Source organism: Typopeltis vanoorti, chromosome 3 (assembly GCF_054136105.1).
Source record: "Typopeltis vanoorti isolate ZY-2024b chromosome 3, IOZ_Tvanoo_1.0, whole genome shotgun sequence".
Taxonomy (NCBI): domain Eukaryota; kingdom Metazoa; phylum Arthropoda; class Arachnida; order Uropygi; family Thelyphonidae; genus Typopeltis; species Typopeltis vanoorti.
The window spans coordinates 36,272,396-36,287,454 of NC_143551.1; the positions used below are offsets into that span (position 1 = coordinate 36,272,396).

General features: G+C 37.1%; 1 protein-coding gene across 2 annotated transcripts in view; it reads right to left on the reverse strand.

Moving 5' to 3' along the window:
* The window catches only part of LOC150108046 (uncharacterized), a 342,334-nt gene that overhangs the window by 180,794 nt on the left and 146,481 nt on the right, over positions 1-15,059 (reverse strand). For both annotated transcript variants that reach the window (XM_090390587.1, XM_090390586.1), the window contains exon 10: positions 12,591-12,770. In XM_090390587.1, coding sequence (XP_090246713.1) covers positions 12,591-12,770 — 180 coding nt within the window. The remainder of the gene's footprint in view (positions 1-12,590; positions 12,771-15,059) is intronic.

Sequence of the window (15,059 nt, forward strand, 5' to 3'; positions counted from 1 at the left end):
CAAGGGCATGGATGTCTATGATTGTCCTACTAACTCTTTGTGGAAAGGGCATCTGTAACTCTATCACTTCCAGCAGAAGGCTTCATTCCCATAAACCCAATGAGGTACAGAAATGACCATGTGACATCAAAATGACATTACATGTGAGTAACTAACTAACATGCTGGAAACTGGAAAAGCAGATTTTATTCTGCAGGGTATGGGAAAGGTTGAAGATTTAGAAATCAATAAGGAGAAAATCTTTCAAATACTAAGTACTCTGAATTTCAATGACACAATGGAACAGGGTGGGATTTGTAGTGTGTTTTAAGTGTGTTTTAAATAAACTGACAGCTCCATTGATCTGGCTGTTTATTTAAAAGTCTAGTTACAGGAAAAGTGCCTAAGTGGGAGTATCAAGTTCTAAATTGCTCATTACCGGGATTTTTAGGCACTTTTATTGTTTAACCTTTATGTCAATGGATTACAGGAAGATATTGAGCTGTTTGAAGATGATGTGAAGCTTATAGAGTTATTAATAATAGTGCCCTTATTTAAACCCTCTTGAACATCAGCAGTATTATTAATAACTCTATTATTAATAACCCCATTCATTCACCCATCTGTTCCAGATGGGTTAATGAATGGGGACTCTGTTTATTTCAATTAAATGTAAGGTCTTTAAATTTGGGGTCCCTTGATGGGAGGTTTCATAGTTTATTGGTGGAGCTATACTATACGAAGTTGAAGAAGCAAGGAATCTTGGGATGATAGTCAGTAGAAATTTGAAGTATAGGGGACTGGAGTGGAACAAGAGACTATCATCACAGTGATATGTAAAGATCTATGCCACACTTGAGTCAAAAAAAAAAAAAAAGGAAGCATTATTTTCACACTGCTTCTCCTCATAAAGAGTGGTGATTCCTTGTATAAAGTCCTGATCAGACGATATCTGAGTTACTGTGCTCGTATCTGTTCCAACAAAAGAAGTTAGACAATGACTATCACACCCAAAACCTGTTCATAGGTAGGAATCATGACTTTTCTACCTTGCTTTTCCTTCATCCTCTTAATTCATTCCATCCTAACTATGAATATTTACATACCTCCATATTATATTAGAGTTGGAGAAGGTGGATAAACTTCCCTTTCTGGATGGTCTGATATAAAAAACCCAAAAAAAAGGTGTTATTTTTAGAGGTTTTCCATAGGCCCACCCATACTGGATGCTATTTTCATGCCTCATCCCTTCACCATCCTTTCTAAAAATCAGGCATAATCTGCATCCTTGAGAACTAGGCCATCTCCATTCTAAATAATGAAGAACTTCAAATTCTTCTTCTTTTTTTTTTCCCCACCTAAGGGATACTTAATATAATATATTAAGATATTTTTGGATAATTCTCCTCAATAAAATCAGAATATCTAGTACAGAGATTTGACTTCCATCCCGTATATTGGTGATCTGTCCTGCTTAAGGATCATAACATCTGGATGGCTTTCAAGCCAATACAAACTACCTGTAGTCTCCTCAGATCTCAAGGCCAGTGTTTCCCCCCACCCCCCAAAAAAAACCAGAGCATGATGGTAGAACACCAACACAAGAAAACTTTAATATAAGAGGACTGTAGAGATGTGTTTAATGTAGTTCCAGTATAAAACATTTTTTTATTTTTATTAATAATTTTTTATATCATCTGTATATTATTATACTTACATGTATAGAAATTATTTTATTTTGTTAATAAATTAATTTCTGCATATATATTATTTTATTTTTTATCTATTATTTACTTATTTTATTTTATTTTAATTTTTTATTTTTTCACCAGAAGTCAAGCTAGGGTAAATGATTAACAAAGCATTTAGATTTATCTTACTTTTGTGTAGTGTCATGAAGCTTGTGCATATGTATGTTTTCCTAATGATGACCTCGATACAGAGGTTAAAACATCAAGTGTTATTTTCATAATTAAAAGTAAAGTAATTACTCCAACACATATGTTTTTGTCTCCACAAATTCTTCACAGTGAATAAGTCAGGCAAGCCAAAATTTTGACCTGACAGTAAAAGTACATGTCAGTGATGTAGATTACTGAAAAAAAAACAAAAGAAGGAAGGTCTGGTCTTGTTCACCATGCTTCAACTGCAGATCACATGAGTGACTGGGATGAAGTCACCATGCTGTAATTAGAAAAAAACGTTTTTTTTCTAATTACATCATGTTTGCATAATATAATTCACCCATAATGATTACTCATTTAGTACCTATCAGGGCAACTTGGCAATGCATTTCTTCATCCCCAAAAAATGAACTGCCAGGTCAGTATCAATATTTCATGACATATTTCATCCTGTTAGCCTCTATTTCACCAGGTAGCTTTAAACTCTCTGCAACATGAGACATCATTACTGTCATTGTTTTCATGAGTTCCTACCCTAAATCGACTCAAATCATCTGATTTCATTAGCAGTATGCACCTCCTCTCCTATGTCTTCTGTTCTTCTTAAAAATACTCTACCTTTTACACTTGATTTCAGTTACTGCATCTGATTTTGAGAGCCAGGTTTCACTAATGCCAAAATAAAGCATCTGAAATAAAGGAGATGAATTGGTAGCACTGATAGCATCAACCTGGCCAAAGATTATTGAGATCTCTGAGACGTAGTTGACGGAGGATGATATAATAACTGGAACTGAAGTGGCAAGGTACGCCATTTTTTGGAAGGACAGGAAAGGAAAAAGTGATGATGGAGTACTGCTTATCATAAGTGATGACTTATGTCTTCTAAGAGTGGAGGCTTTGGAAAGGCAGTCACACAAATGGTTTTGAAAGCATATGGTATGAGGTAGAAGTGGCCAAGACAGGATATTTAGTGGAATGTTGCTATAAACCAGGGAGCACAGAGGGGTGGGGACCAGGAGATGCTTAGGCAGTTGAGCTTGGCAAGTGCAAGAAGAATGATTGTTATGGGAGATTTTAACTACAGCAGTATAAGCTGAGAAGAGGAAAATGCAAGTAGTAAGAAGGGGATAGAATTTCTGGAATTCTTGAGGGACAAATGTCTTCAGCATCATAATAGAGGGAACAAGAGGTTCAAGAGTTTTGGATTTGGGAGCATCTGAAGAGCTGATAATAAGTGAGATGACATCTCTCCCACCAGTTGGAGAGAGTGACCATGTGGTTTTGACTTGGAAGATGAACAGACATGCAGGTGTATCAAAGAAAAGGGAACGTATGTGGAATTATAAGGCAGGTGATTATAATAGTCTTAGGTATCAACTAGGGGCAGTTCCATGGAGGGTAGAATTGGAAGGCCAGGATTTCATTAATGCTTGGGAAATTGTGAAAGAATATTTGTTAGCAGCAATAGTAAGCTGTATTCCAAGGGTGAAAAAGTGGACACAATTTGTGTGGTGACACAATTAAAGTGGATGACAAACAATATCAAACAGGAACTGCAGTTGAAAACGAGATTATGGAAGAGATATAAGGAGAGAGGTGGAGGATAGATACACGAAGAATATAAGATGCAGGCCGGGAGAGTGACCAGAATGGTGAGGAAGGCAAAACTGGAATATGAGAAGAGATTGGCACTAAGATCCAAAGAAAATCCTAGGGAAATTTTTAGCTATATGGCTAGTAGACACAGAAACAATTGTGGAAGAATGACATTGCGGGATAAAAATGGGAATAGAGTGACTGATGCAGAGGACATAGTGGAGTTGTTCAGTGAGCATTTTATTGGAGTATTTCATCCTAGAGGAGGTTTTAATACTAGAGGGATAGGGCAGGTTCAGGGTTTAGAGGCGCAAGAGGAGAGAGTGTTCCAAATACTGGGTACTCTGGATACCAGTAAAGCTGTTGGACTGGATGGTATTTCACCACGGGTTTTGAGAGAATGTGCTAAAGACCTGACAGCTCTGACTGACTGAGAGCTTTTCAATAAAACTCTGGCTGCGGGAAAGGTACCCAGGGAATGGAAGGAAGGTAAGATAGTGCCGCTGTATAAGGGCAGTAGCAGAATGGAAATGTCTAATTATAGGCCTGTTTGTGTGTCATCAGTAGTTGTTAAAGTCTTGGAGAAATTAGTGAGGAACTATATACAGCGTTGGGAAGATGAGGGTAATGTTATCTGTGAGAATCGACATGGATTTGTTAAGGAGCACTCTTACTTTAGTAATATGCTAGCCTTTAAAATTAAAATTACAAGAGCAATAGATGAGGGAAAGGCATATACTGCCATTTTCTTGGATTTAGCAGAGGCATTTGACAGGGTGCCACATGATAAGCTGATATTTAAGTTACAGCACATGGGTTTGAATGTCAGGTTGGTCAACTGGATTCAGGATTGGCTGTGCAATAGGTATCAGAGAGTTGTGCATGGTGGAGCAGTTTCAATGAGGTAGAGGGTTACAAGTGGGGTCCCACAGGACTCAGTATTCGGACATATATTGTTTAACCTCTATATCAATGACATTGCCAATGGATTGCAAGGGGGACATTCAGTTGTTTGCAGATGATGCCAAGCTGGGAAGGGTTATCAGTAATAGTGCTGATGTGGCAGCCCTGCAAGAGGATTTGAATAAACTAAACACATCGGCAAATGAATGGGGATATCGGTTCAATGCAGCAAAATGTAAAGTGTTGAGGTTTGGGATCCATTGAGGGGAGGATGCATACTCTGTTGGAGGAGCTGTGCTGGAGGAGGTAGGGGAGACAAGAGAACTGGGGGGTGATGATTGATAGAAAACTGAAATTCAGGGGGCATATTGCAAAGGTGGTGAGGGTAACTCAGAGGATTGCTGCAATACTGAGAAGGACAACGCTGACCTGCAGAGATAAAAGAGCTATCATTCCGTTGTATAAAACCATGATCAGACCACACTTAGACTATTGTTCTCAGATTTGGTCCCCAGGATTTGAAGGGGATAAATTAACTGTGGAAAGGGTACAGAGGCGGATAACAAAGATGGTTTCAGGACTATACAATATGAGTTATGAGGATCGACTGAGGGAATGTAGACTGCAGAGTTTGGTGGATAGAAGAAGGAGAGATGATACGATTGAGACTTTTAAACTGTTGAGAGGCAGTTACAGGGTAAACATTGGAGTGTTCTTTCACTTGGTGGAACGGCGGGAAGAAGCAATGACAAGGGACCATCCCTGGAAGTGAAGAAAGGAAGCTGTGTGCAAGATTCTAAGGAGTGAGCTCTTTGCATGGAGGGTGGTTGAACCTTGGAATGCATTGCCTGAGAGAGTGGTTGGAGAGGGAACGGTCAATGGGTTCAAAGAGTAGTATGATAAACTTTGTGTTTCCTAAAAGCAACCTCCCACAATGAGTCTTTTGACTCCATGGAGGCCTGGATAATAATATTAATAATAATGATAATACTCAGTGACATTCATGTCATTATCATGTTTGTATACCATAAATGAATTTACTCACACACATTCTCACCCTTCCTCCCATGACAATGGGAGATTTCAACTATGGTAACATTGATTGGAAGGAGGAGAGGACACGTGGGAAGAAGGAATTGGATTTTATGCAGTTATTAATGGATAACTATCTGTGACAGCATGTAATGGAAAATACTAGGGGTCAGAGAGTGCTTGACCTAGTAATTGCATCTGAGGATTTGACTGTAACGAATATGACCACATTGCCACCATTTGGTGAAAGTGATCATAGGGTCTTGACTTGGGGGTTGGCTAAAGGTGTGGAATTTACAATTAAGACAGGGTACATGTGAATTATCAGGTTGGTAAGTATGACAAGCTTAGGAGTTTGATAGGTTCAGTGCCATGGCATGTAAAACTGTAATGGCTGGATGTTGCATGGGAGGTGGTTAAGAAGTGTTTGCAGGAAGCAATGGCTGACTGTATACCTAGAGTCCGAATAATAAATCACGTAGGGATTAAATGGATGAATAACACCATTAAGCTTGAGCTGCAAAAAAAGAAACAACTGTGGAGGGAATTTAAGGAGAAAGGTGACCTGCAGGCACATTAACGGTATAAAGCCCAGGCCAGAAGGGTAACAAGTGTGGTAAGAAAAGCAAAAGCAGATTATGAAAGGACATTAGCCATACAGGCTAAAGAGAATCCCAAACAGTTTTTTCGATATGTTGCAAGTAAAAGAAAAAATGTATACGGCAGATTGATTTTAAAGAATTACTGAGTGAGCACTTTGCAAGAGTATATCATCCAGGTGGTGACATTGCAGAAAGGGAAGAACCAACAGTGTATACTGGAATTGTGGTGAATGAAGTGAAGATGAAGAGTCTATTACAAAACCTCAATGTCAATTCATCTGCGGAATTGGATGGTATACCAGCTCGTGTCATATGAGAAGCGGCTAAAGAATTGTCAGTGCCTTTGACCATTTTGTTTAATTTGAGTCTCGGGTCTGGGTTAGTCCCAAGGGGATGGAAAGAGGGGAAAATAGTTCCACAGCATAAAAGAGGTTCCAAGACTGCTGTTGAAAATTACCGGCCGATCAGCATATCAGGAATTGTTGTCAAGGTCTTGGAGAAAATAGTCAAGAGGAAAATACAAGATTGGATAGATGAAAATGGGATACTGTATGGGGGACAGCATGGTTTTGTGAAGGATAGACAGTAACTTGCTCACGTTTTCTAACACAGTGACGGCTGAACTGGATAAGAGTTATGGGTTTACAGTGATTCTACTGGACCTTACTAAAGGCTTTGATAGGATACCACATGGAATTCTAATCAGTAAACTGCAGCATATGAGAATGGATATAAGGTTGGTGAGATGGATAGGAGGGTGGTTGATGGAGAGATATCAGAGAGTGGTTTATTCAGGTGTAGAGTCCAAAAGACGGCCTGTGACTAGTGGTGTGCCACAGGGTTCTGTTGTTGGACCACTACTGTTTAATTTGTTCCTTAACGATATAGGCAAGGATCTGAGAGGAACGGTTCATTTGTTCGCTGATGATGCTAAGTTGGGTAGGGCAATAGTGAATGCAGAAGATGTCAAAATTTTGCAGGATGATTTAGATAGTTTGGAGGACTGGGCTAAGGAGAATGGATGTCAATTTAATGTGGAAAAATATAAGGTTTTGCATTTTGGGGTGAAAAGATTAGCAACAGTATATCACATTGGTGGAACTATACTCCAGAAGTTTGATGAGGCCAGGGATTTGGGAGTGTTGGTGGATAGGGAGTTGAAGTTTCGGGGACACATCGCAAAAGTGGCAAAATCAGCTCATCAAATCACTTGGTTGCTGAAAAACACTTTAACAAGCAGAGACAAACAGGTTATTGTTCCTCTGTATCGAGCCTTGATAAGATCCCATCTAGACTACTGCGCCCAGATTTTCTTGATGGGGAGGAGGTGGAGAGGATACTGAGACGAGTGACCAAGATGATAGCAGGACTATGGAATGAACTTTATGAGAAAAGGTTAAAGATTTGTGGGCTGCAGAAATTGGTTGATAGGCAGAAAAGGGATGATATGATTGAGACATTCAAATTACTGAAGAGTTTCTATAAGATTAATTCAGAAGATGTTTTTGAGAATAGGACTGGTAGTGGGAGGAGTAGGGGCCATCCATGGAAGCTTGGTAAGAGTGTGGTTAGCAAAGGTGTTAGAGCTAGGTTTTTTACTTGGAGAGTGGTAACTGAGTGGAATAAGCTGCCAGTCTGTTGTGGGTGCCATGACTGTAAATGAGTTCAAGGTGTAGTATGATAGATACTGTGTGAATGTTGAATAGTTGTTCTTGACATGATGTTTTGCCTCCCTCAATGAGTCTAAAGACTCCTTGAAACTGCCAGTAATAATAATAATAATAATAATCTAATTTCTCTTCTAAAATAATTTCTCTCTCTTTTAAAATACATAGAAAAAATATTTTTTTTCTATATCCAGCAAATGTTGATCGATTGGTAGAGCCTCTGCTACTAATGGGTCTAGCAAAAAGTTAAGCAAGTGTGAGCATGGTTAGTAGTTGTAAAGGGAAAATTGTTCAATGCTGTTGGCAGATTCTCCCTCAATGAGTCTTTGGACTCCCTGGAGGAGTCACATAATAATAATAATATATTTTTATACAGAACCATCAAACTCTCCTAATACCCAAAAACTATGCATATCATTTACTATCATAGCCCTCCTTCTTAACTCAGTAAATTATACTGTACTATGTTGTTCATATACGGAAAATAAAAGACTACCTTGTCTATTGTATTATTACTATGATTATGTACATTACAATGTTAGAATTTTCTAATTCCTTGAGATAAACAGATAGCAGTTCCAACAGATAAACAGATATATTAAGAAAAAGCAAAACTTTTACTTAGCATATTCTCTCTCTAAAAATCGATGTAGGGTTTATTTATTTTATTTTGTTTTATTTATTTGTTTATTTATTTTTGTATCGAATGACATTAACTATTGTCCTTGGAAAAATGGTATTTCTGCTTTATTTTTACTAGGCTATAGGTCTGAATCCCAGTGTGGCAGTGATGTTTCTAAATGTCTTTGGATGGCAGACAACTTTTCTTGGTTGATGTGCCGCTCCACTTTAGTTATTTGAGGGCCTGAAATGCATGTCCGGATAGTTCATCGGCAACAATTCCTCATGGCAAAAAATCAATCAGCAGCAATTCATTGCAGGACAATTTATCACGGAGACTATTCATCGTGAGGAAAATTCATCAAGGAGAAAAAATTAATTGTGAGGAAAATTCATCGAGGAGACTATTCATCGTGGGAAAATTAATTGTGGGAAAAATTAATTGCATGAAAATTCATCGTAGATACATGTGAAAAAAAATTTCCCATATAAGAAATATTTTTAAAAAATATATTTCTTTTAAAAAATATTTTTTAAAAAATATTTTTTAAAAAAATTAAGAAATATTTTAAAGAATTAAGGAATATTTTAAAAAATTTAAGAAATATTTTATATATTATTTCATATTTCAATTATATTTAGCTTTTTGAAAATTTTTATTCAGTATAAAATTATTCATCACAGATATATGTGAAAAAAAAAATTCCTATATAAGAAATATATTAACACGTTTGCTGCCACGTTCCTCGGGCATAGTTTGTTACCACATGCCAAGCACTTTCACTTCTTCAAGGTCAGTACGAGTAATCTCGTTTCCGGCAGTAAGGGTCATATGAGTATATTCGTAGTTGGCTTGTGAGGCTCATATATCGACTACGAGTATACACACTTTTGCTGCTACACTCCGCATGCTAAGCATTTTCACTTCTTCAAGGTCAGTAAAAGTAATCTCGTTGCTGGCGGTAATCGACATACGAGTATACTTGTAGTTGGCTTGTGAGGCTCATACACCAACTACAAGTATACTCGTAGTTGGAAGCGAATGTGCTAAAAATATTTTTTAAAAACATATAAAATATTTTAAGAAATATTTTTTAAAAAAATTATGACATTTTTAACAAATTTAAGAAATAGCCAGCCTGGCTGGCCGAGTGGATAGCATATCTGCTCTCCAGCCAAAAGGCTGCGGATTTGGATCCTGCCGTGGGCATATTTGTGATTGTCATTGGAAATACAAGTGGTGGTCAGTGGTAGATGGCGTTGGTGTAATTACAGTCAGTTGGTGATTGAATGTTGAACACAGAGTTGTAGAGCAGGTGCTTCCGTTGATGAGTAATTGGACTCCCTGGAGGTGTCAAATAATAATAATAATATTACAATTATATGAGGGTGTTCTAAAGACCGCGCGGTTAGCCTAGTGGCTTTGCGCTTCGCAACCATATGCCTGGGGAAGGAGTGTCCCAGGTTCGATTCCCGTTGTAGACGTGAGGAATTTGAGGATCTTCCTCAGGCATAGCCAAGTTAGCCGGTCTTGGGCGCGGTCAGTAGGGTTTTTTCCGCCAGTTTATCTGGCGTTTTTCATCCCACAAACAGGCAAACTGGCCCCGTGAACATACGCCTCTACAGTCAAAAATATATCTCCCCAGCGGCAGACCAGGCGACGGGTCAGTTGGGAGTAGTACTAACAAGAAGTCGCATCTAAAGTAACACGCGGACCCTGCATAGGAAGCGGGAATAACGCGTAGAAGAAGAAGATATGAGGGTGTTCTAAAACCTTCACGGCCTCGACCATAGATGGCAACACTATCGACAAGAATTTATTTTCTAAGTTGGTACATCTGTCATAAGTATCCATTTGAAACTGCAAGTCACTCTATCAAGTAGTTTGTTTTATACAGCTGTCTGAAGCAAAAGTGTTGTCTGTATCCCTTGAAACGGATAAAATTGAGTATTGTGCAGTTATAAAATTCTTTGTAAAAGTATTAACACCAAAAGAAATTCATTCAAAGTTCATAAAAGTTTATGGGAACTCTTCTCCTTCGTTTTCGACAATTAAGAAATAGGCTGCCGAGTTTAAACATTGCCATACCAGCTTTGAAGATGATCCACGCGAAGGATGTCCAAAAAGCGTCAAAACCACAAATCATTGATCAAGTGCTCAATATGGTATTGGGCGAGTCAAAGTGCATGAAATTGCTGAGACAATAGGCATTTCAAAAGAACGTGTGGGATATATTTTGCATGAAGAATTGCAAATGAAAAAGCTTTGCACAAGATAGGTGCAGCGCTTGCTCACAGCAGATCAAAAATGCACTCGGATGAAAATCTCTGAACAGTGATTGGAGCGTTTTAACAAGAATTAAACTGACATTTTGTGTGTCGATTTATTACTATGGATGAGACTTGGATTCACCATTACACACCAGAATCCAAACAGCAGTTCAAAACAGTGGACAGACAGAAGCCGGTTGTTCAGCACCAAAGAAGACAAAGTCGGTTCCATCAGCAGGAAAGGTCATGGCATTTTGTTTATTAATTATCTTGAAAAGGGTAAAACAATAACCGGGGAATATTATTCCCATCTTTTAACCAGACTAGACAAAATAATTTGTGAGAAAAGACCCAGTTTGCAAAAGAAAAAAAATCATCTTTCATCAGGACAATGCACCAGCTTACAAAGGTGTTTTTGCAATGGGAAAAATTAAGATCTACACTATGAATTGTTGGAACATCCACCCTATTCCCCAGATTTGGCTCCCTCTGACTTCTACCTCTTCCCAAAACTAAAACTCTTCCTCTCTGGTCAGCGTTTTTCTTTGAATCAAGAGGTGATTGCAACTGTATCTTACTGAGAACCACTACAGGGGCGAAATAATGGCTCTGGAGCATCACTTGAATAAATGCATTAGTCTTACGGGAGATTATGTTGAAAAAGAAAAATAATTTTGAAATTATAAATTCGTTTTTACATTGTTAGGCTGAAAACTTTTCAGACCACCCACATATATATATCACATCTGGATGGGTGTCTAAGTGCACAGAAATATAATGAACAGTTCACAGAATTAATATTCTTAAATATGATGCCCTTTCTCCCTATACCTATTCCAGTTTTGTAAATATTAATATTCCATCAGCAGAACCTGCAGTATTTAAGTAATAAAAAATATTTACAACTTTTTAAGACGAAACAGAAATAAGGAAACTCAACGATCAATAATATATTACTTTCATTGTATAAGAATAAAAATATTATGAAAATCTAATTAAAATCTAAACAAATAATACATAAATACATAAAAAACTATATTTTGTAAAATTTATTTGCACTGCATTTACTTTTCATATATCAATGGTATTTCGGTATCAATGCAATATCATTTCAATTTTCTAGCGAATAATGCTTTCAGGCAATTTTTTCTGGGATGAATTTTCCTGCAATGAATTTTCCCAGTGATAAGTTTTCCTCTCAAGGAATTTTCCCTGCGATAAATTTTCCTCTTAATGAATTTTCCCACGATATGAATTTTTTCTGTAATAAATTTTCCACTCAATGAATTTTCCTCTCGATGAATTTTTCCTGCGATGAATTGTCTACGCCATGATGAATTGTCAGCAATGAATTGTCCGTGAACCCTTGAAGTGATATGAATAAAGATTGTGTTTATCTCTAGGTCTATTCTTGGGGACCAGGAGGTGCTCAAAAGGATTCAGAGATGAGTGACGAAGATGGTGATAGGTCTGTGGAATACCCCCTACAAAGATAGGTTGAAGATTTGTGGGTTACAAAATTTAGTTAACAGGTAGAAAAGAGAGAACATGATAGAAACTTTTAAGATATTAAAGGGGTTTTATAAAATTGATGCAAGTGAAATTTTTCAATATATGACAAATAGAGAACTAGGGACTATCCGTGGAAGTTGTGTAAGAGTTAGTTAGTAGGGGTGAGTGGACCAGATTTTTTGCATGAAGAGTGGTGAGTGAGTGGAATGGATTGCCAGAATGGGTTGTGAGTTCTCTGATGGTGAATGGATTCAAGGAGAAGTATGATAGGATTTGTGTGTATGATGGTTGATTTGGGTCTCCCACAATGAGTCTTCAGACTCCATGGAGATACCGTAAAATAATAATAATAAGTTTCTGGAATGTCTCATGCCTAGCACATCTACTGTATTAATGTACTGAATTTTTTTACTTTCATAGGTGTGATTGTCATAAACTAATTAATAAAATTAAAAGATGACTAACTCAAATTACATCTAACAAATATTTATACATCTTACCTCCATTTTTATTTCAGCATCTTTGAGGGAGTGTTGTAGATGAAAAATCATTTCATCTTTTTCGACACACTTAGTAGCATGATCTTCTGCTGAGTCAGTCAACTTATCTTGAAGTGCCTGATTTGTTAGTTCAAGTTCATGAATTTTTTCCAGTCTTGAAGAACAATCATTTTCTAAAGTCTAAGGAACACAGAATCAATTACTCATGTGTGTGTGTGTGAATATATATATATATATATAAGACAATGCATAATAATTTCAAAGAAAAAATAATAAAAATTCAAATAACTGGGGATCTGGACAATGGGATTTGAAGTTAGGAGATGCATTTCAAAAGTTGTAGAGACTCAGTATATTGCTGCTATAATAAAAATGTGCTATGAACTTGATCAGCTCATACGACTACTGTGCACAGATTTGATTGCATGGTGATAAAGAAACAAGAGATGATCCATAATTCAGTAACTAGGGCTCTGCAATGTTGATTATGAGGAAAGGTTGAGCCAATTTAAATTGAAGCACTTGTTGAATATAAGTAGAAGTGATATGATACGCCAGCCTGGTTGGCTGAGTGGTTAGCATATCCGCTCTCCAGCCAAAGGGCTGCAGGTTCGAATCCCGCTGTGGGCATGGATGTTTGTGATTGTCTCTAGAAATAGTAGTGGTGATGGAGAACAGCAGATGGCGTTGGTGTAGATGAGGCGGTTTGTGGATGAGGTTGAGTGGTGGAGACAGAGATTTGTAGAAATAGATGCCCTCCCTCGATGAGTCCTTGAACTCCCTGGAGGTGTCAAATAATAATAATATTCTGGAAGGTGTATTAGAATGTAGTGAGCAAGGAAGTAAGCAGCAGATTTCTTAGATGAAGAGCAGCAGGTGAGGAGAATGTGTTGTTAATGTGAAATGTATGAAGGAATTTAAGGTACAAGTGAATGAGTTTAAGTTGTAGTTGAATGTTTCCTCATTGTAGGTCTACTGATTCCACAGTTAGTCTGTAAGTCATTACAGTAGTTATCATTATAATGTAAGGCAAGTCATTACAATTGTAATAATAATTATTATTTATTGTCATTATTAATATTTTATTCAGTATTTATTATTATTATTATTATTATTATTATTATTATTATTATTATTATTATTATTATTATGTGATGCCTCCAGGGAGTCCAAAAACTCATCGAGGGAGAGTGTGCCAACAGCGTCTTGGAATACATATTGTTTGAAAGCGAGAGCAGCGAAAGAAGTGTTTCAAAAGTGTGTGTTGAAGTGTGGATCATTCTGGAAGCAAGAAAATGAAGAGGAGGGCATTACCAGAATAATGTGGGTTGGGGGAGGGGAGAGCACAGACAGAATGAGAGACTGACCAGAAGTGACCGAAATATGAATGATAGCATGGAAGATGTGGAAAATGATGAGATAGTTGTAATAAAAGAGAGATAATGCACTTACAAAGCATCTTTCATAAGACAAAATCTGAACTAGTGATTCGAGAAACATCTGGCAAGTGATACAGCAGAGAAGAGAAAGAAAGAAAGATAGGAAAAATAAGAGGGAAGAGAAATGAAAGTGTTACAATGTAGGAGAGGGAGAATATGGAGAGAGAGAGAGAGAGACAGAGAGAGATTATATAGTATGGTGATACCATGATAAGTGAAACACTTGATGAGAGCATGATAAAATTGTGTTTTTTAAGTGAGAAGATGGAGATAAATGATTCTGTTAGAATGTAATAAGGGGAAAGTGAAATATCTGATTGTTTTGGCAGTATGAATCATTCGAAGAGTGACAGATATGGAATGAAAGAGGATATGAAAGAGTTACAGGAAGAAGCAAAAAAAGGAAAGTGAGATGATAAGTCTGTATAATAGGAGTGAATTGAGAACAGTCATATAAATGAGTAATCATGTAGGTTGTACAAAATGAATGGTGTGCAGTTTGTAGATGTATAGACTGAATTTGATAGAACCACCCTGTATATATGTTATATACATATCTTATTAATTATATTTGTCTAAAACTCTCTTTCTATTAATTACTTCCTTAATTCTAGCTTTTATAGTATTCAGTCCTTCTTAAGCCCTGCTACTACTGCAATCTTCTTTAGCTAAATTCTATCCTTTCTGTTACTGCTCCTTCTTTTGGATATATGTGCAAATCTCAGCAAACAAAGAGAACGACTTGGGTTTGAGCTAAATTTCTTCGGATGCAAATCTGGAATTAACTCTTTTTTAGAATTAAGAAAAATTTGTTTGTTAAAGCTGCGCCATCTTATTTCCTATACAAGAGAAGTCTTCTTGTCAGAGAGTTAACCAGACTAACCTATGACTCTGGAATTTAGCTATTAATATGCCCAACTTCAAACTCTTAATGAGGCTAATCCCCCGCATTTGAATTCATACAGGTCCTAATCTTAATGAGCGGTGCATTGATTTAAGAGATCTGGCAATTTTATAAGGTGAAGAAAAC